General features: G+C 33.3%; 4 protein-coding genes and 1 long non-coding RNA gene across 5 annotated transcripts; 2 read left to right on the top strand and 3 right to left on the bottom strand.

The window, feature by feature from the left end:
• Positions 1-1861: 1861 nt before the first annotated feature.
• LOC105137832 (uncharacterized protein At5g01610-like) lies at positions 1862-2538 on the bottom strand. The gene has a single exon (XM_011043725.1). The coding sequence runs from the start codon at positions 2451-2453 to the stop codon at positions 1932-1934; it is 522 nt and encodes a 173-aa protein (XP_011042027.1). The 5' UTR covers positions 2454-2538; the 3' UTR covers positions 1862-1931.
• A 2615-nt stretch (positions 2539-5153) lies between these two features.
• SEC15B (exocyst complex component sec15B) lies at positions 5154-8446 on the bottom strand. Its single transcript, XM_011043714.1, has 2 exons — positions 5261-8446; positions 5154-5214 (listed from the first exon to the last, which is right to left on the bottom strand). Exon 1 carries the CDS (start codon positions 7764-7766, stop codon positions 5346-5348), a length of 2421 nt encoding a protein of 806 aa, XP_011042016.1. The 5' UTR covers positions 7767-8446; the 3' UTR covers positions 5154-5214; positions 5261-5345.
• A 1884-nt stretch (positions 8447-10330) lies between these two features.
• LOC105137814 (60S ribosomal protein L18-2-like) lies at positions 10331-12842 on the top strand. Its single transcript, XM_011043702.1, has 5 exons — positions 10331-10445; positions 10557-10646; positions 10761-10889; positions 10989-11171; positions 12424-12842. The coding sequence occupies exons 1-5, from the start codon at positions 10443-10445 to the stop codon at positions 12580-12582; spliced, it is 564 nt and encodes a 187-aa protein (XP_011042004.1). The 5' UTR covers positions 10331-10442; the 3' UTR covers positions 12583-12842.
• Positions 12843-13833: 991 nt separating this feature from the next.
• LOC105137806 (alpha/beta-Hydrolases superfamily protein) lies at positions 13834-17072 on the bottom strand. Its single transcript, XM_011043690.1, has 3 exons — positions 16440-17072; positions 14695-14933; positions 13834-14325 (listed from the first exon to the last, which is right to left on the bottom strand). Exons 1-3 carry the CDS (start codon positions 16902-16904, stop codon positions 14076-14078), a joined length of 954 nt encoding a protein of 317 aa, XP_011041992.1. The 5' UTR covers positions 16905-17072; the 3' UTR covers positions 13834-14075.
• Positions 15663-16433, top strand: LOC105137799 (uncharacterized). Its single transcript, XR_844651.1, has 3 exons — positions 15663-15707; positions 15779-15931; positions 16094-16433. It is a non-coding gene; the product is annotated as an uncharacterized LOC105137799 (long non-coding RNA).
• Positions 17073-20115: the final 3043 nt, after the last annotated feature.

Raw genomic sequence — 20115 nt, 5'->3', positions numbered from 1 at the left:
CCATAGGGACTTGTTTTGCATTGTATGCATTTACTTGTGTGACGTGTTAGGGGATATTTTAACATTGAATGAAATATTAATACTACAATTTTAAATTTTAGGTCATAGTTAAAAAAATGGTCAAAGTTAACTTCTTAAAGATAAAAAAAAAAGTCTATTTTCATTTATACCATTCAAAAGATTTGAAAATGAAGATTTTAATACCTAAAAAATTGATTTTTTGATATTTAGGTTCTCATGTTTTAAGATTTTATTTTTTTATTCTAAACTTCATTTTTTTCACGCAATCATTGGACAGTGAGAGCGTGGAGAGAAAATTATCGTAAAAAAGAAACAAGAAAAAAAAAACGTTTGATCAACTATATTCCAACCTAAAGAGCCAATTACGGTGTTTATGAATTCTTTGTACAAAGGAAAGCTCAATAAAGATGAATTTTTCCTTCAAATAGTTACGCTAGAGGTCTATGGCTTTTTTTTTTTTATGATAACAATAATTAATAGATTTAATATATTTTTCACATATTTTAAGTTCATAGTAATTTTTACACGTCAATTTTAAAATACATAGACTCCTTGGATGGAATATGAACTTGGAGACCAATGATCATTTTAATACAATCAAGTCTTTATGAAATTCAATTTGGCATCACAAAAATAAATTTTATACTAAAACATTTTATTTTTTATTTTTCCATCTATTTTTTTTTTAAAACACAAAAATATTACATAGTGAAAAATACCTTATCAAAAAATATTTCAACATATACTTTTGGTGTTTTCACTCAAATAAAAAATATGAACCTTATTATGCGCTCTTGTATTTTAAAATATTTAATATATTTTTAAATAAAATATCTTATCACATGAGTCTTTAGAAAATGTGTGTTATAGACATTTTTAACAAAAGGAAAAGCATTTGGAAGAGCAAAAATCTTTAATTCATTTCTTGAACTTATAATTCATGGATTTAACCGATAATCTAATAATCCAAATCCTTGTGTATGTTAGTCCTCGGATAGAATATGAAAACTATGCGATGCAATATTTGATGCAAAAGCGAGGATAATCATATTAAAGACAACGGCTGGACAATTGGACCGTGCACGTCATAGCTGCATAATTCCTTCCTTCTTTTTTTTACACCCAAGCCATTTCACAGGAGGTAAAAATAATTGATACCGAGTGCTTAACTACAAGTGAATGCTGACTCAGCATGCCATATGTCATCGCATCCAAATGCCATCACATTTGCCTTGATGAGTCAGCATCCAGCTAAGTAAAGGGGCCCACCACAACTTTCAACATTTCCAGAAAAGCCAAAATCAAGGACAAAATTTAGTTAAAATAACAAGAGTTAAAAAAAAAAAAAGATTTGGAAGGTGAAGTGTTTTAAATTGTTTTTTATTTTTTATTTTTTTTGTAATTGCTAGCGGCCACAACTTCTCCAGCGCCCGAATGCAAATTTAGATTTTACGTAAAATTTGTGGGTGTTTGAGATATTGGAAGGTGAAGAGTTTTAAATTGTTTTTTTTTTAATGTATTAAAATATAAATTTTTATATTTGAAAATATATTAAAATAATGTATTTTCATTTTAAATTTTTTTTCATATTAATATAAACTATATAAAAATATACATAAAAAATAATTTTTAAATTTTTTTCAAAAACAAAAACCGGCTGTAGACTGATAAACGATCAATTCCCCCTTTTTTTTTTTTTTAAATAAACAGAACATTTCCTGCTAAATAACTTTGCATACGAAAAAAATGGTAAAAAGCAATAAGAGAATAGAAGAGACACTTTATCAGACCACACAAATCAATCGGAAGATATTCAAGAAAAAATGAAGACAAGACAATAAAAAGACAAAATCATTAATTTATTCTGGCAAACGCTAACGAAGACAAGTCACTGGGACCTAGGCAAGTTTCTAGGAAGAAGAGAATCGAAGATTGAGCCTGCCTTTCCTCAGGTCGACATCTTTACAATCAAAGCCACATCCACAAGTGGGGCACTCATCAAAATTACTCACAGGAAAATTAGCAGAAGCAATCCCTACAGAAAATTCTAGTTCATCTTCATCACGAGTCACTTCAACAATGCTAAGCCACAGGAAGAGCACCTTCACTTGAATCCCACTTAATTTTGAGAGCTTGTCTTTGGCTATCACGCCCTTAACAGTGGACTTGTACTTGAGCTCATATGAATCGATTTTGAATGTGCAAGTGCCATTAAGATAGACTGTGAACTTACCTGTTGAGTTGTCAAATTCGTAGCTCGTTACTCCTGCGGGAAGGAGACCGATAGGGAAGTCGTATTCCTGGAGAACTTCGTATACTGTTGATGTGTCGTCTGCATTGACGAGTGAAGATGCCGAGAGAGCTAGAACCAAGAAAGTTGGCCAGAGGGAAGCCATGGGAGAGATGGATCTTGAGCGGAAAGGCGAACCCATTTCATCTGTACTCCAATGTGGACCTGCAAGTCTCTTTACCAATCTTGTGTAGTAGGTTTATTGACTCGCCGTTGGGAAATGGGAAACGCTGGGTAGATAAATATTAATTATGAAGCCTGAAAAGTGGCGGATGTGGCGTTCCAGTGTTAGGTATTCTGTTTCAAAAGCTTGTAACTCCTTACCTCATGTCTTTTTATTAGTTATTTTTTATTAAGTTTAGTTTTTAAAATAAATTTTATTATTAAATTAAATAGAATTAATTTATTGAATATAGACTTATGTTCACATTTTATTTTGTTTGATTTTTTTTTCAGATAGTTACTCTAATGACCCCATGCAACTGCTCATGTTGTTTAATTTTGCGGTTAACTTTAAATCGTCTCAATAAAAGTTTTTTATTTTTAAATTTTTGTAACAAAGGATGTACATAATAAAGTGATAATAGGTTACCAATATTTTTTTTTACTCTAGGTAAAATATTAACAACTAATTTATTTTAGATGATTATTGCTAAATAATTTTTTTATAATTCATTTGTTATCATTACTTGTAGTTTAAATTATATTATTAGACTATTTCTTTATACATATTGTTGTTGTATAAGCGTCTCTTTTATGTGTTAATAATTTTTTAATTTGCTAGCATTAAAGCAAAGGTTATTGGTCTAGTAAAATACTAAAAATTATAAGTTTTTTAATACACACAAACATTGTTTGCTATTTTTCATTTTACCAAGAACTTATTGTTTAAAGTATTTTTTTTTATTTTGATCTTCAAACCTTTTGTTTTGCATGATTGAATAATTTGTTATCCAAATTAAAAGATTATTGAATTAGATTTGTTAAATAAGGACAAAATTAAAAAATAGTGGATCAAGGTGTAAAAGACACCACAAATGAATAATGTTTTCATGTTTTCATAAAAAAGTTCACTTTAATCCTCAAATTTTACATAATATATTTCTTTGAATCCTATATATTTTTTCAACTCAATTTGTAAAAAAGTTTTATTTTTGTTATTTTTTAGTTTCTAATTTGAAAAAGAACAAAGAAAAATATGTATATTGTGGTGGTAGAAAAAAAAATTATTGACACCGATCTTAATTATAAAAAATGATCAATCTCTGTGTCAAGTTATTCCATTTATTAAAAAGAGTTCAATTTAAATGTTTTTTTTTTACCTAGAAAATACTTATAAAAACATATCTTATTTGAGAGAGGACAAAGACAAATTTATAAATTCTGATAATAAAAAAAGAAAAATAATATTGACATCAATCCTGACTATAAAAAATTATTAATATTTGTGTGAAGTTATTTTATTTAATAAGAAAAATTAAATTTAAGTTTTTTTTGCCATAAAAATACTTATAAAAACATATAAAAACATATTTAAACCTAGAATTTAGATAAAAATCACATGATGAGTCATTTTATCTTAACAAATGACACGTGGTCTAACTTATAAAAAAATTATAATTAAAAATATATAAAAATAAATATTTTTGGATTTTTGACATCACTACTTAAAAAATAAAAACAACAAATAAAGAATATTAATTTAATATCATTACAAACAAATTTAAAAAAAACAAGTTTAATTAATTTGATTTTTTTTTTTTAAAAAAATATTAATTTATCAAAATTTGATATCATAATGCTTACCCTCGATAGTGGAATTGAAAGTTGTCAGAGAAAGGGAAGGGTCACCTCCACTTGGTCTTGATGGCAGTAAAGACTGGCTCCTCTTCTTGTATATGTATTCTAGGCTTGTACTAGTTTGTTGATCCACACTATTTTCATCAACGCAGTCCGCTAAAGGAAGACAATGTCTTCAACCAAAGCATATGCCATGTGAAAATCTTATTTTCATCAACATCGGGTCCTCCAATCCTCCTTTGACCACCACCCCACCCCACCCTCCAAAAATGTCGTCCGGACAAAACTCCACTGTAAAGCAAAGAGGCGTCATTTTGTTGGCCCTTTCCCCTCTTCCAATTATTATGATGGATGGATAGATTCTCTTATGCTACAGCCCATAAGGTTGTCCTGACAGGAGATGCGCAATCGAGCTTTCCCCGTCTCACATGACACAACCCAAAAAATACTCCCTCGAGGTAGTGCTTCGGGTTCCAATGAGGAACACCTTTGCCATAGAAAAGATCTATTGTCAATTATTAAACCACCCAGCGTTGGAGTCTGAAAAGTTCATTTCAATAGTTAAGCTTCAAGATAGTAGTGGTTATAGACAGCTGCAGTCAGCTCACCATGAATCTAGTCCAATCCTGGCTCAGTCTGAGAGCAGATAGAATTTAAAGTCTAGTGGAGAAGGTTCAGCTAGATAATGCAGACACTCGCGAGCTCGATTATGAACGGTAAATATTAAGCCTGCCAAAATCATGGTTATCTAGAACAGACTTCCTGGCCACTGTAAAGTTACTGTTAAGAGGCATCAGCACTGTAAGCAGTGGCTCCAGCTCCTGTAAGATGCCATCTTGATGCACTAAAAGATAGTTGCACACGGATGGAAGGTTGATTTCTCCGCCTTTACTTTTTGTTGTGTTTGTTCTCCCTTTCATTCCCTGCTACTAGAGGGGCAGGCGGTGGATTTTATCCCAGCCTCGTCCACTGCAACGACGTCAGGGGGGAAGGGCTACGGGTATAGGTCTCACCTTTGATCTATCACAGTGAGCACCAGCCCTCATTTACACAACTCAACTCAAAACAATTCAATCAAACAATCTGATGCGTATCTAAGAGAACTATAAGCACATAATATAATTTTCACAACTACTAAAACAATGAGAAGCAAAACATTGGAAGCAAATAAATGTAGCAATGATCAGAAGACAGTAAAAAGAAAGGAGGACCATACATGCAACTGAGTATGAAATCAGCTAACGTCCCTGAGTTTTTTTATCAAAGCATCCAGAGACTTCTTTTTTGGATTCTGCCTGGCTCCCCTGCTCCCAAATGTTCCAAATAGCCGATCTGAAGGATCCCTCAACTTCTCTGATATTGTCATTACTTTCCTATGGTCCAACATATTATAACTCCTCTCCCTGATCACAGGATTCAGAAAATTCTCAGGATGGTTGCTCAAGAGCAAATTAACCAGTTGCCTTGCCTCAGCAAGTGCTGTTTTCAACTGATTTGCATCCCCTTCAGAGAACAATGAAGCTTGGTTATCAGCAAAAGACTCCAACAATCGAATGTCCACGTCAATCCCCATGATAGCATTAACATTAAACCTCTTAACTGAGTCCCCAAGTAAAGCCCCAACAACCATCTCTGAAATGTGAGAAAGAACCTCTTGCAAAACCCTTTTCAGAACAGGAGCTGGCAATATCTGTTGAGCAGTAGAAACCAAGGTTTCCAAATATATCATGACTTCATTCACGTACTCATTGCCGCCCTGCGTGGGCTCATCAGCCATCCAGTTCACATTCTCTATCAACATCATAAAACCATCAACCTTCTGTTTCAGCAGCCCGGATAGCATCTCTTCAGCTGCATCGCGAGCATTGTTGAGAGGAAACCATCGCCTACCCCTCTCTGCCATTCTTAAGGGAATGCCTGAAAGCTGTGCAGAATGACGGAAGAAGAAATCACAAGCACGTTCTAACACAGCCATGTTTGCTGCAACCTGCATAGCCTGGGATACCCCGTGAACTGATGTGTTAATAAGCTTCAATAAAGCTTCATCCAAAACCTCGCTCAAAAGCCGATCCAGATATTTCTTTATAACATCAAAGAATTCAAGCTGCCCACCATAAGACATAAAACTCACAGAATCTTCAATAAAGGACCGCACAATTCGGCAACAATCGGGCACGGTGGATGAAAAAGGTGCAACATAAGGAAACGCCGGTACAATGTCTGATGTCTGTAAGTGAAATGAAAGCACATTCATAGAATATTCATACTCTTTCTTCATCAACATCTGCTCAAACTTATCTGCAGTAAGCGCTTCAGCAATCTGCCTACGACAATCAGACAACAATAGCTCATGGTATTTATCCCTGTGCTTGCTCAAAACATCTAACAAAGAATCAACAGGGTACCCATATCTACGCAAAGTTACTCCAAGCAAACTCACATAATCCTTAATCAATAAAAGATGATTCGCAGTTTGCATTCTAGAAAACTGATCCTCTAATACTGAACACATCTTACTAACAGCGGTTTCCCACAAATTCTCAACTTCCATTCTCGAAATCAAACGCCCTCCAGTCCTCAAAATATGATCTTCCACAATAAAAAACCCGGCAATTTGTGCGAAAAAAGTCTGATGTGATTCAAGAAATGGAGTCATCGAAGATACCTGAAAATCCGAAGTCAATTGAAGCTTCCTATTCTCAAAATAATACTGCTTAAACCGATCTTCAAGTCCTAACGTCTGATGTATATGATAAGCCCTATAAAGCGGAGTCAAATCAAACCCCAGCAAACCATTACCGCCACCATTCCTATTACCATCATCACCGATCACACCACTAAGCCCATCGTCCTCCTCCTCCTCCTCTTGCAAAGCATAAACACAATCTCTCAAACTAAGCCTACTCTGTTCTTCAGCTTGCCTCTGCTTAATCCTCAAATCCTCCTCTCTCTGCCTCGCCGCTGAGGCTTGACCAATAGCCAATTGCCCCAAATTCCGACAGGTGACACGAATCTCCACTAACCAATCACCAAACTCTTTACTAACCTTCCTCTCTATATGCGATCTAATCTCCGGGATCTTCTTCTCTAGCATTCTCTTCAAAGTAGACGACGGCGTTTTATCTAAGAAATCAGTCTCAATCGAATCCACACACTTCAACGCCATGTAAAAATTACCGCCAGATAAATGGAAATTACATCTAGAACAAAGCTCTAGTAGCTTGATACAAGAGAAAATCAAACTGAGAGCTAAGTTCACATTATTCGATCCAGTTTGAGCTTCGAGGTAGGAATCGAGGGAGGTTAAGAGGGGCCTAGCTACGGCCTGGAGCTTGGAGTTGGAATCAGAGAGTGCAGATTTGAGTGAATCGACGTCGGAGAGGAGAGATCGGAGGTCATCAACGGCTAAGATGAAGTCTTGATAGTGAGCTTTGCAGACTTCTTCGATTTCAGATTCTTTGGAGCGAGCGAAGTGGCGGAGATTGTGAAGGAGTGTCTCCGGCTTGCCAGATGCGAAGGCTTTGCGGACGAAAGGTCCGAGGTCCTCGCCATTGCATACGGCGGAGGATAGGAGGAGCTGGTCTTGTTTGTCTGCGGAGTTGTCAGCGTCTCCGTTCGCCGGAGCTACTTTGCGGCGAGCCTTTGAGGAGAGCATGGTAACTGATAATCGGGGAAGGGAGGGGGTTTGATTAGAGCTTAGAAACAGTTATTTGGACGGTGGGGGTAATGTGGTTATTTCATGGACTGAAAGACTTTGTTTTTTGTTTGACTCATCGTGATTCTGATTTTGGAAATTCGATAGCGGCGGTCCGGTTAAGGCGGTGTCTGAAATACGAGCACTATCTTTCCTTGTAAAATCTCCTTAACCGGAAAATGCCGGCGTTAACAAATTGTTCGATGTCTGTTAACCAACCAACTAGACTTAAATATAAAAAAAAATATCAAATTGAAATCCAATAGCATAATAGGCATTTACAGCGACCTTCAAACTTTCGTGCTCCATGTGTTAACACATGCCCTACGCTCTCTCTTTTCTTCTTCGTTCGGTGCAAGGGATGGACAAAGAGAAAAGCGAACCCCAGCAAAAGACTACAGCACAATCAGCATTGAGATGATTCTCCCATGCCATGAACAATTTCCTGCTAGCGTCACCCAACTTTGCCTGGAAATCCAAAAATAAAATAAAAATTGTCGTTCATACAAATAAATCACCATAAAACTATATTCCAAAGGATGCCACGAACTATAAGTGATGAAAAATGGATCTCCCGGTTACTAATTAAATGATTGATCGAGGATAAAATTAACAATTGCTTGCCACGTTAATTTGAAAGAAAATAAAATTATAATATGATTTATTTGTATTTATAGCACTGTTCACATGTAAAAGTTCCCCTCAAATCGTCTTTATGATCAAGTCTTATCTTATTTTCCGAATTGAAGCATGATGGGCATGCGGATAAATGGAACACTGCTTTTTATTTTTTTTAAATTATATCCCTTGAACTAGAAAGTTATAAATAAACCCTGGTTAAAGGATAAAAATCCCTCTAAATACATGTTTTGTTTGAATTGTAGCTTAGGAAGGAATTTTTTTTTAAAAAAAAACCTGTTCAATGATTTTAGTTATTTTTTTTATCTCAAGAGCAAAAAAACATATTTTTAGCATTTTAAAATATGTGAAAAGATAAAAATAATATTGGTTAATAACTTTAAATTTTGTTGATTTTAAAAATAAAAATATAATTTTACACTGCAAAACATTTAAAAAAAAACTCAGATATCCTAAATAATTTTTTAATGATGAATGAACCACTAAAAAATATCAATGAGATATAATCAAGTTCAGACACAAGATTTGATTATATCAAATTAGCACGATAAATTAAAAAAATTATATTTTTTTATGATTATTAAATTTAATTTAATTTTTCATAGAAAAAAATTTAAAAAAATTAGGCTATGAATATTCTGTTTTGCTGTTTTTATTTGATTGTTCTAGATATTATGATTTTTGACTATCTTATCTTTTCTTTTCTTTTCTTTTCCTTTCCTGGATTAATATTTTAGAAATAAAAAAAAAAGATTTTGGAGTTTTTTATGTTTTAACCTTATTTCAGCATATCTTCCATCTTTCTATTATTATTGCTGTCCTTCTTGTCCTTTGACCTGCACAAAAAACTCCAGCATGGATATATAGAGAGACATGAACATCTATATCTGATAATAATCTACACGTACATAAACATGGTCGCCTCTAAATCCAGGAAGAATTCTATATTGAAGTTGAGGCATGCCTAATCGGGCAGAAGAAGTTGACACGTGTCTCGCATAAGTTTTAGAGAGCGAAGAAAGCAGCAACCTGTCGTTTAACAGTGAAAACAACAGATTGGACAATTCCATGAGCAACAGGCATCCGATGTTCCTTTCTTGCCAAATGAAGCGAAGACAAGCACACTATGAAAGTCTCGAAGCACAGAAACAAAGGAAATGATCACTAATCTGCACGAGAAACATTATTTTCACTTTTTGGTAAAGAACTGTTCTTGCATCTTGATAACTGTCCCAGAAACTATAGTTTAGGTTTAAATGAATCGAAGAACAGATTGGATAATACTCTCAACAAGGGTTATAGAATAATATTTGTGATCATCGGTTCAATTTGGTTGGCCTAGAATTGGCTAATTATTTTTTTTATTTTATTTATGTGGGGTATTCGGGCCAGCTTGCACGCATGACGATTAATCTCCACGGCCCACTAAATACCCTATAAATCTAGTAAACATGTAAAACATCATAGGAATAACAAATATATACAACAAGACTCAAATTCATATACAATGAAAAGAAGCTTGTGTACTACCACCGCCGCCAGCCCCATCCTCTCTGTGTAAATTATTAGTCAATAATTAATTGGCTAATTATTATTTTAACATAAGTGTGTGCAAATTAGTTAGCTGAGATGAGACGAGGGCAAGTTGTTGGGTAAGAGCGCCAGCAGCAGAGAGAAATGCATTGACAGGAGGGGATGGAGATGCACCTAAATTCAGAAGATTTTTTGTCGTTTAATTTGCCACACGTTAAGCGACATTTTTGTCATGTGTTTGCCAAACGAAAGTCTTCTGGAAACGACGTCGTTGATCCAAGTGTAATGGACTTCATAAACAAACCAGCCCGGCCTAAAACAGGCCCAGTCCGAACTTGTCTATTCTTACAGTACGCAGAGAGGGGTCCTAAAACCCTAGCCTCCGTCTCGTTGCTTCTGTTTAAGGACATTTGATCTGCCTCTCTCTCAGCGGCAGCAGCAGCAGCGAGGCACCCCACAACAACAATGGTATCCATCTTTCTTCGCCACCATCTACAAAAATAATAATAATAAAAGAAAATAGAAGCCGTAACACTGCAATTATCTCTTACGCACTGTTGTCTGTATGTGTAATTGCAGGGTATCGATCTGAAGGCCGGCGGAAAGAGTAAGAAGACCAAGAGGACAGCTCCAAAGTCTGATGATATCTACCTCAAGCTCCTCGTCAAGGTAGGCTTCTAATTCCTGTCTCTCTCTCTTACCCCCCCTATCTATCTCTATCTTTCTGTTGTGTGTGTGTGTGTGTGTGTGTATTGTTAAATAAATGGGTGGATCTGTGAACAGCTGTACCGGTTTTTGGTGAGGAGGACAGGCAGCAAGTTCAATGCGGTGATACTGAAGAGACTCTTCATGAGCAAGACCAACAAGCCTCCTCTTTCTCTCTCTCGTTTGATCACTTACATGAAGGGCAAGGTCCATCTCTCTCTCTCTCTCTTCTTATATCACTCTGTTTTTTTTCATTTATATTACTTTTGTTATTGATTAGTGATATTATCTGTGTTTTTTAATCAGGAGGGTAAGATTGCAGTGGTTGTTGGGACAATAACTGATGATATCAGGGTTTATGAGGTTCCTGCTATCAAGGTTACTGCCTTGAGGTTCACCGAAACTGCCAGGGCTAGGATTGAGAAGGCAGGTGGTGAATGCTTGACTTTTGATCAGCTTGCTCTTCGTGCTCCTCTTGGTCAGAACACGGTATGCCAAATCTAACCAACCTCTTTGATGATATTTTTGTCAACTGTTGATTATTATGCCTTAATTAAATAATGTGGCGCCTTCAAAATTGGAATTGTCTGAATTTGGAACTCTGATGTTTAATAATTAAGCTTGAGGGACTTTAATGTTATTTTATTAACTGTCTTCATTGGCTTAATTATGATTGTGATTCTAGTTGAAACTTGTTTTGTGGTTGAGGATAGCAGGCTCATCTAAGATGCTTCTTATACTGGTTATTGTATTTTGGCAAGGGGTGATAAAGTAGCCTAATAGTGTTAGATGTAAAGCCAGGGATGTGTGGGAGGTTTATATAATTCACTTTCCCTGACATGAACTGTTATTTACTTGATAAATTACATATTAGCATGATGGTTGTACTTGCAAAGAAGCATTCTGGAGTATTCAATATTCTTTTGAGTTTGAAATATGGCTCTCTTGCGTTGTATTACCTTTATAGAAGTAAATGACTTCAATTCCCTATAAAGCTAAGCACCATATCAATCCTTTTAAATTTTGGGATGTACTTGAATTCTCTCATGAAAGGATCATGAGCCCGCCATTGGTAGCATGTTTTGAACTAGTTTGTTAGCATGTTGTGTGAGTACTTTAAAAGTGCTTTCAAGTAGATTCGAAGGTTGTCAGCACGTTGTGAGTACTGTAGTTTGTTAGCAAGTTTGCCTTCCATCTCATTTACCAGGCATATGATCGTGGACCAATCTTGGAACCTTTTTAAGTTAAATTCCTAGAGTCAGACACATCATCTCACTGTGTTCACAGTGCTAGATTGTTCTCATTATTCATGTATAAAGCTCTGGTTGCACTTCTGTTCCTCTTGCCTCTATGTTTCCTTGTAATGATATAAGATGAAGCAAGTACAGTGGAAGGAACACATGAGGATATGCTCATTAATCTCGAGCTTTCTTTGTAACCATTATTCTATTACCAGTTTCCTAGTTTTCCATGTCCTTTATGGTATGCATCATGCAAGTAAAATTACACTGATCAACTTATACTTGATGGTTCTATTATTCTATTACCAGTTTCCTAGTTTTCCTTGTCCTTTATGGTATGCATCATGCAAGTAAAATTACAGTGATCAACTTATACTTGATGGTTCTATTCACATGTGCAACTAGTTTCTTCTGCTCCTTTTTGGCGTGATTAAAGAATTTGTTTTGCTTGGAGCCTTCTCACATTGAGGATATTAAGTAATCATAGGCCAATGTTACAGGTTCTTCTCAGAGGTCCCAAGAATGCTCGTGAGGCTGTGAAGCACTTTGGACCAGCTCCTGGTGTGCCACACAGCCACACCAAACCCTATATACGATCAAAAGGAAGGAAATTTGAGAAGGCTAGAGGTAAAAGGAACAGCAAGGGATTTAGGGTTTGAGTCTGGTATCTCACGCAGAAAATACAGGCAAATCCACTCAGATGCATCTATAAGCCAATATGCAATCAATTTGTTTTATCTTTTCTTTTCTTATCCTCACGTCATGAACAATTATTTTGTATTAGAAGTTAAAAGTTTCAGTTTTTCAATATTTTGATCTGAGCAACGATTTTGTTTGTCAACTGGGTGATTAATGGTTTACTTCTGAATTTCAGCAATGTTACCGTTACTGATATCTGAGGTGGTTCGTGTCATTGAGATGATTCGGTTTCATTTGAGATGGCTTATTCGTTCACAAAAATACAGTTTGCTCTTCTTAAGAAATAAGGCCTTACAGGGTATAGTGATTTTTATTTTTTTATCAAAAGTTAGGTTTAATGTCGGATCTGTTTATCGACACAAAAATAAAATCATCGATCCACCCACGTGAAAATGCAAAATTTAGTTGTGCGTGGCTGGTGCTTGGTAGTTGGGCCCGCTGGGCCTGGGCAGGGACTCCATGATCTTGTGCATTCTTTTCATCTGGATTACATCCTCGTAGCAGCCGCAACTGACTTCACATGATTGATATTCCATTGGTTCATCAAGGCCAATCTCACATGCTTTAGGCATCTGATCCCTTCCTCTTTTGTCACAAAATTGTTTTCCATTGGCTATAGGGCACCTGGAGATGGTGGAGCTCATGTCAACGATTAGAGACTAAAACTGGATGGACATTTAATTTGAAGGTATTCTTCCATGCACATCATCTAAAAACCAAGAAAAAATGCATCCTATCAAGCTCCGATTGTCATGTCGCTCGGATAATCAGATTTCCCTTCATGCATATCGATTGACAGTCACAGGAAACAAATCTTGTGTTAACAATTTGGGTTTGCTGGTTGGGATTTGTAAAGTGATCAGCGTGAATTGAAGACTTTACTCTATCAAAAAAAAAAAGGGAGAAGAAAAGACCCGGACAAGTGAAATCATTTAGATGAGAACAAGACAATAATAACAGAGATTCTGTATCTTTTTGACATGAAGGGCGAAAACTGGAAGACACCCAACATAGAGAAAATCTCTCTCCAGCACAATACTTCTGTTCATAGAAATCCTTGTTCAGGTTATGACGTCTCACAATTACCAGATAACCCTGTTGGGGATCTTACCTTTGGGTAATAAAACTGTAGTTGACTGGTAATTGTGAAGATTTTGGGTCCCGAATATGTGAAGTATTTTCTAGGTAAGATGAAAAGGACACAGAACAGACTAGGGTATGATAAATCCTTTTATAAGATACAGTAGCGTAAGCACTCAGGAGCAGACAACGCCCACCTCCAACCTTGGGCTCAAAGACCTGTATGTATTATTTGTTGCAACCTATTTAACACACTTTTAAGCCCGTCCCGTGGAATGGAGCATTGCCGTACAGGAAAAGCAGGCAATTGAGTTCTGATATATATATATATATATATAAAACCTTGAAAGGAACATGTATGAGATGTCTAATGCTAATTAAACTTCTTGATGAAATCGTAGATATGTGAGCTGACTTCCTCTGGCTTTTCTTGGTTGAGAAAGTGAGCTACACCTTCCATTATTGCTACTTCTTGCAAGAAGGGGACATATTTTTTTAACCCACCTTCGCTGATATAATCTTGAGCTCCAGGCATATTATAGGTAATGTCCAGGTCACCCACAATAAACTTCACTGGTACCTTAATTTGTAACCCAGTCCATGCTGCCGTCAGCTCCCAGTTTCTGCAACAAGGAACAAAATTGAGTTGAGAAAATCAATTCCTTTCAGAAATGAAGCGGCAACTTTCAATGCCTTCAGCAATCTAATCCACATCTGCTAATCGAGAATGCAAAAGTTTATGCCTTGACAAATATCTGCCCAATCAATGTTACGACAAAACAATGGAAGAGATCCATTGCTCTGCTGAAACTAATATTGTATGAGAATTGGAGGTGAAATGGACTTGTGCACCAAATAAAGACATGGAAAATGAATCCTCTACCGAGCAAAGTGTCTAGTTACTATGATGATGAACAAGAAGATTAATGTCCTAGACATATTTTGACATGTATTTGTATTAAAGACAATAAGAAGAGATTGAGTACACATACAGGTCCAAGCATCGATAGTAGTTCAATCCTCCAGTGAAGCCTGTCTTGTTGAATTTGCCAGCATAATGGTTTATGTCTTTTTCTGACAACCAAGAAGGTAAATTTGGATTGTCAGGTAAACCTCTGAACCCTACCTCTTTCGGTATACGAGGTGGCTTTGGATTACGAGAGGTCAGAAACTTTCTGATTATTCTTGCAGTATCCATTTGAGCAAAGTCTTCTTCAACCTCTCCAGGTTCCTGCCTCACAAGTTTTGAAACTTTTTATGATGGTTAAATCAACCCTGAACAGCATTTACAGCAACCAGAAAAGGACGACTAAATACCAGGTTCTGCATGATTAGAAGAGTACAATTCCAGAAGGCTATATACCCAAGATAATTCTCAATAAATTCTATATAAAATCCATAGCACTTCAAAGAGTAAGATATCGGGTAAGAGAAATCCTTATTCTAGACAACTCGGAAGTAAATGTGCAACGCCTTTGAAGCTGTTAATGCAATTCCAGCAAAGTTTTCACATAGACATTAATAGCATTAAGGGTTTGTTCACTAACAGAAAATTATTTTTCTTTTCTATTTTCAGTTTCCTTTTTCTTTTCTGGTTTTTGTCTGTTGATGAAAAATTAGAAAATGTGTTCATTTGTAGAGAATGAGGACTAATTTGTTCATCCAAAAATATAAGAAATATACCAAGATTACAGCTATTTTTTATTAAAAGAAAATCAAAACTATAATTTATAATAGCCATCTTAATATTTTGCATTCTTGATGATCTAATGGTAGAAAATTAATTTTATTTCATGAAAAAGTTATGCTGTTAATTAAAAAAAAGAGAGAAAACACTTCTATTAGACTTCTAATCAAAATTAAATTGATGACACTAACTAAATATGAAGATCTAAAAAATAAATGTTTTTAATCTTTTATATTGCTTTAAAATGTTCATATAAAAGAAAAGAAAAAAAATGTACAGTTCATGTCTTTTCTTTATTTGAAAAACAGTGGAAAACTGGTGAATGAAAACCATGAAAAAACTCTAAAATGTGTTTTTTAAACTCGAGACAAATTTGAAAAACTAAAAAGCTCATTTTCTGGATAGAAAAGGTTTTACTTTATTTTGAAATAGCGCTTGGCTTTGCAGTTCCTTTTCACTTTGTGTTGGGTCACTGAGTTGCTCCACTAGTTAAAGCTAAATGTTAAAGAGCACAATCCAGGGAAAACAATAACACTAAGGACATGATAAAGAATCTAATTATTGTTAAAGTTAATATTCCAAATATGAACCCTAACATCTAATCTAATAATAACTCCACAATCCAGGGAAAACAATAACACGAAGGACATGACAAAGAATCTAATAATTGTTAAAGTTAATATTCCAAATATGAAAACCCTAACATCTGATCTAATAATAACTCCAGCTTTAGGAACATGCAAAAAGTATCAAATCAATAAAGCGATTCTATTCTACCCCACCATGAAATCAAATGAAAGAATTTTGCAACATTTATTATTAACGAACCACCAGACAAGAGCAAAAATTCATACCAGATTTACCTTATAGCACTAAAACCACTACTAAAAGAAAAAAAGTGAACACCACCCACAGTACAAAATTAAAAAATAAAAAATAAAAAATAAAACCGAATTAGTAGCGTATAATATACAAAATAACCGAGGTAGAGAACAAGCTCTGAAACTGGAAACAAATATGCTGATAAATTCGGAAGTATTTTTCACAAACCTGAAACCTGCAGATATAATAATCATCACCGAATAAATCTCTACTAATCTGGACGAAACTCTTGTCTGGATTCCTGGGTTGGAACACAACACTCATGTTAACCAAGGCCTTAATTCTGTCAGGCCTCAGCAAGCAAAAGTACCAAGCCACCACTGCTCCCCAATCATGACCCACCAAAAACACCTTATCGATTCCCAGAGAGTCGATCAACCCCACAAGGTCGCCCAGGATGTGGAATACTGTGTACTCTCTATGATCCTTTGGCGCGTCAGTGTCACCGTAGCCACGAAGGTCAGGGGCTATGCAGCGGTAGCCCAGGGAGGAGAGAGATAGTAGCTGGTGTCTCCATGAGTACCAGAGCTCAGGGAAGCCATGGAGGAATAGGATCTCAGGGCCTGTACCAATTGATGCTATGTGCATGTTTATGCCATTTGTGGCTACAGTTGTGTGCTCTATCTTCTCCATCTCTCTCTCTCTCTTTTCTTGTTGGGTTTGTGCTGTGTTGGTGACGGTGATAACCAGTGATGGATGGTGCTCGTGTTAGCTTTCGTTTGGAAGCCGGCTTTTTTTGGAATGGAGACTGCGGGGGAGAAAGAGGACAAAACGATGCTATAATTAAGAAAATAATAATAATAATTAAAGTGGTGTTTGGTACGAGTTTAAAAAAACAGAGGTGATAGCTATTTGAACGCGGCATGTAATGGCTTGGATATAATTAGTTAAGTATTTTTTTTCTTATATAAAAGAAAATTATACATTTAAGTTTTAAATATAAATTAGAAATTTTATGTGTTTGTGTAATAAAATAAATAGAAAATTATGTATATTAAGAAACAAGAAAAAAAAATTATTTACTGTAACCAAATATAAAACTATAAAAAATAAGAGATAGATATAAATAAAGATATTTAATTATATAAGAAATGACATTTAACAAGTTATATTTACTGAATTTATTTATTAAATGTATTTATTTAATTAATTAAATGATATTGAAAAAATACATATTAAATTAAATTAAATTAAAAATATTATGCTAAGATGTACATGTTAGAAATAACTTTTTATTTTAAGATATAAAGTTGTTGTATATAAAATATAAATAAATCAAAATAATATTTTTAAATATTAAATATGCACAACACCATCACAAAATAATCTTTATTCAAAATAATTAAATAAGCAAAAAAAAATCACGGACAAAAGATTTTAATTGAGACATAAATTTAAATTTTATTTTAAAAACATATTAAAACATAATACTAGAAAAAAATAATAACCTATATATTGTAGCTTAAATCTTCAAACTCATGACTCTATCATGAATTCAATCAATTTCTTTCCCCTTAAAATTATACTGAACCTAAAACAAAATTATAACCAACTTTTCTTTTACGTTGATCACCTTTTTTTAACCCACTTTTGTTTTTTAATAAAAAAGGCAAAAACCACACTTGCAGGCCTATGGCAGCAAATAGGGCCACAACAACGAAGAGCTCAAGGGATAAAAAATATCAAAAACTAAAATAAAATTGCTTGAGATAGTATTTTCCCTCCAAATTAACCAGCTTTTTTTTCACCTCTTTCACCTAGTTAGATTGCTCAAATGTCCCTCTGATAATTATAAGTTTGTTATGATATATAAATTATATGTTTACAATTTTAAACATGCTTAAACATTAATTTTTTAATAATATTTTATTTTATATGCTTGTAATGATAAACTAAATAATTTATACTTATTAGTATAATTAATATATATATTTAGTATTATAATAGCTTTTATAGTTGGTATTTAATAAAATTATAAATTATAATTTTATCTCAATCAATATTTCAAAAACTTTTTTTTAGTAAAATTCATGTAAAACTATAATATATATTAATTAATGAAATAATTTTCAATATATAGGTTAATATTACAGATAGTTTTCATGGTTATAATTTGGAAACAATAAATTTAAAATAAGTATAATTAGTTATGATTGGTAGTGTTCGAGTAAAATTATAATTAAATTGATTTAGGTAATGATATTATAAAAAAGAACATATAATTATTTTTTATTTTTTAATTGCTCTAATTTACATTTTATTAACATTAAATTTTACAAATAGTCACATGAATTACAATATTTTTTTTATTGCTTTTTATGCAGGCTTGTGTTGTGATCATGAAAGAGTTTATAGAATACCGTGTAGACAATTGTTCTAGTTTCTATATTGATTAGATCTGGTTTCTTCATTTTTCACCTTTCTTGACAAGCAGTAGTAAACGAGCAGGGCATAAATTTTTATTTGTACATATTAGAAATAACCTTTTATTTTAAGATATAAAGTTGTTGTGTATAAAATATAAATAAATAAAAATAATATTTTTAAATATTAAATATCCACAAAACCATCACAAAATAATATTTATTCAAAATAATTAAATAAACAAAAAAAATAACAGAGAAAATATTTTAATTGAAACATAAATTTAAAATTTATTTTAAAAACATATTAAAAAATAATATTAGAAAAAAATAATAACCTAAATATTGTAGCTTAAATCTTCAAACTCATGACTCCATCATGAATTCAATCAATTTCTTTCCCCTTAAAATTATATTAAACCTAAAACAAAATTATAACCAACTTTTCTTTTACATTAATCACCTTTTTTTAACCCACTTTTGTTTTTTAATCCGAAAGGCAAAAACCACACTTGCAGGCCTATGGCAGCAAATAGGCCACAACAATGAAGAGCTCAAGGGATAAAAAATATCAAAAAATAAAATAAAAATTGCTTGAGATAGTATTTTCCCTCCAAATTAACTATTTTTCTTTTTTTTACCTCTTTCACCTAATTAGATTGCTCAAATTTCCCTCTGATAATTATAAGTTTGTTATGATATATAAATTATATGTTTACAATTTTAAACATGCTTAGATGTTAATTTTTTAATAATATTTTATTTTGTATGCTTGTAATGATAAACTAAATAATTTATACTTATTAGTATAATTAATATATATTTAGTATTATAGTAACTTTTATAGCTGGTATTTAAAAAATTATATATTGTAATTTTATCTCAATCAAAATTTCGAAAATTTTTTTTTAGTAAAATTCATGTGAAACTATAATATATATTAATTAATGAAATAATTTTCAATATATAGGTGGTGCAAGAGATAAACTGCACCATGAACCAAAAAATATATTTGGTATTATGGATAATTTTCATGATTATAATTAGAAAAAAAATAAATTTAAAATAAGTATTATTAGCTGGATTTAGATATTTATTTGGTAAAAATTATAATTGAGATTCATGAACAACAAAAAAAAATATATAATATGTTTGAATAAAATTATAATTAAATTGATTTAGATAATGATATTACCAAAAAAACATGTAATTATTTTTTATTTTTTAATTACTTTAATTTACATTTCATTAACATTAAATTTTACAAACAATCACATCAATTACAATATTTTTTTATTGCCTTTTATGTAGGCTTGTGTTGTGATCATGAAAGAGTTTATAGAATACCGTGTAGATAATTGTTCTGGTTTCTATATTGATTAGATCTGGTTTCTTCATTTTTCACCTTTCTTTGCAAGCAGGAGTAAACGAGCAGGGCAAAAATTTTTAATGGTAATCCTAGGTAGATTTTAGAGCTTTCT

The sequence above is a fragment of the Populus euphratica genome, unplaced genomic scaffold (genome assembly GCF_000495115.2).
Source record: "Populus euphratica unplaced genomic scaffold, PopEup_1.0 scaffold2.1, whole genome shotgun sequence".
In the NCBI taxonomy this organism is placed as follows: domain Eukaryota; kingdom Viridiplantae; phylum Streptophyta; class Magnoliopsida; order Malpighiales; family Salicaceae; genus Populus; species Populus euphratica.
The sequence above is the reverse complement of the archived record's forward strand: the minus strand, read 5'-3'. Positions and strand labels throughout refer to the sequence as shown.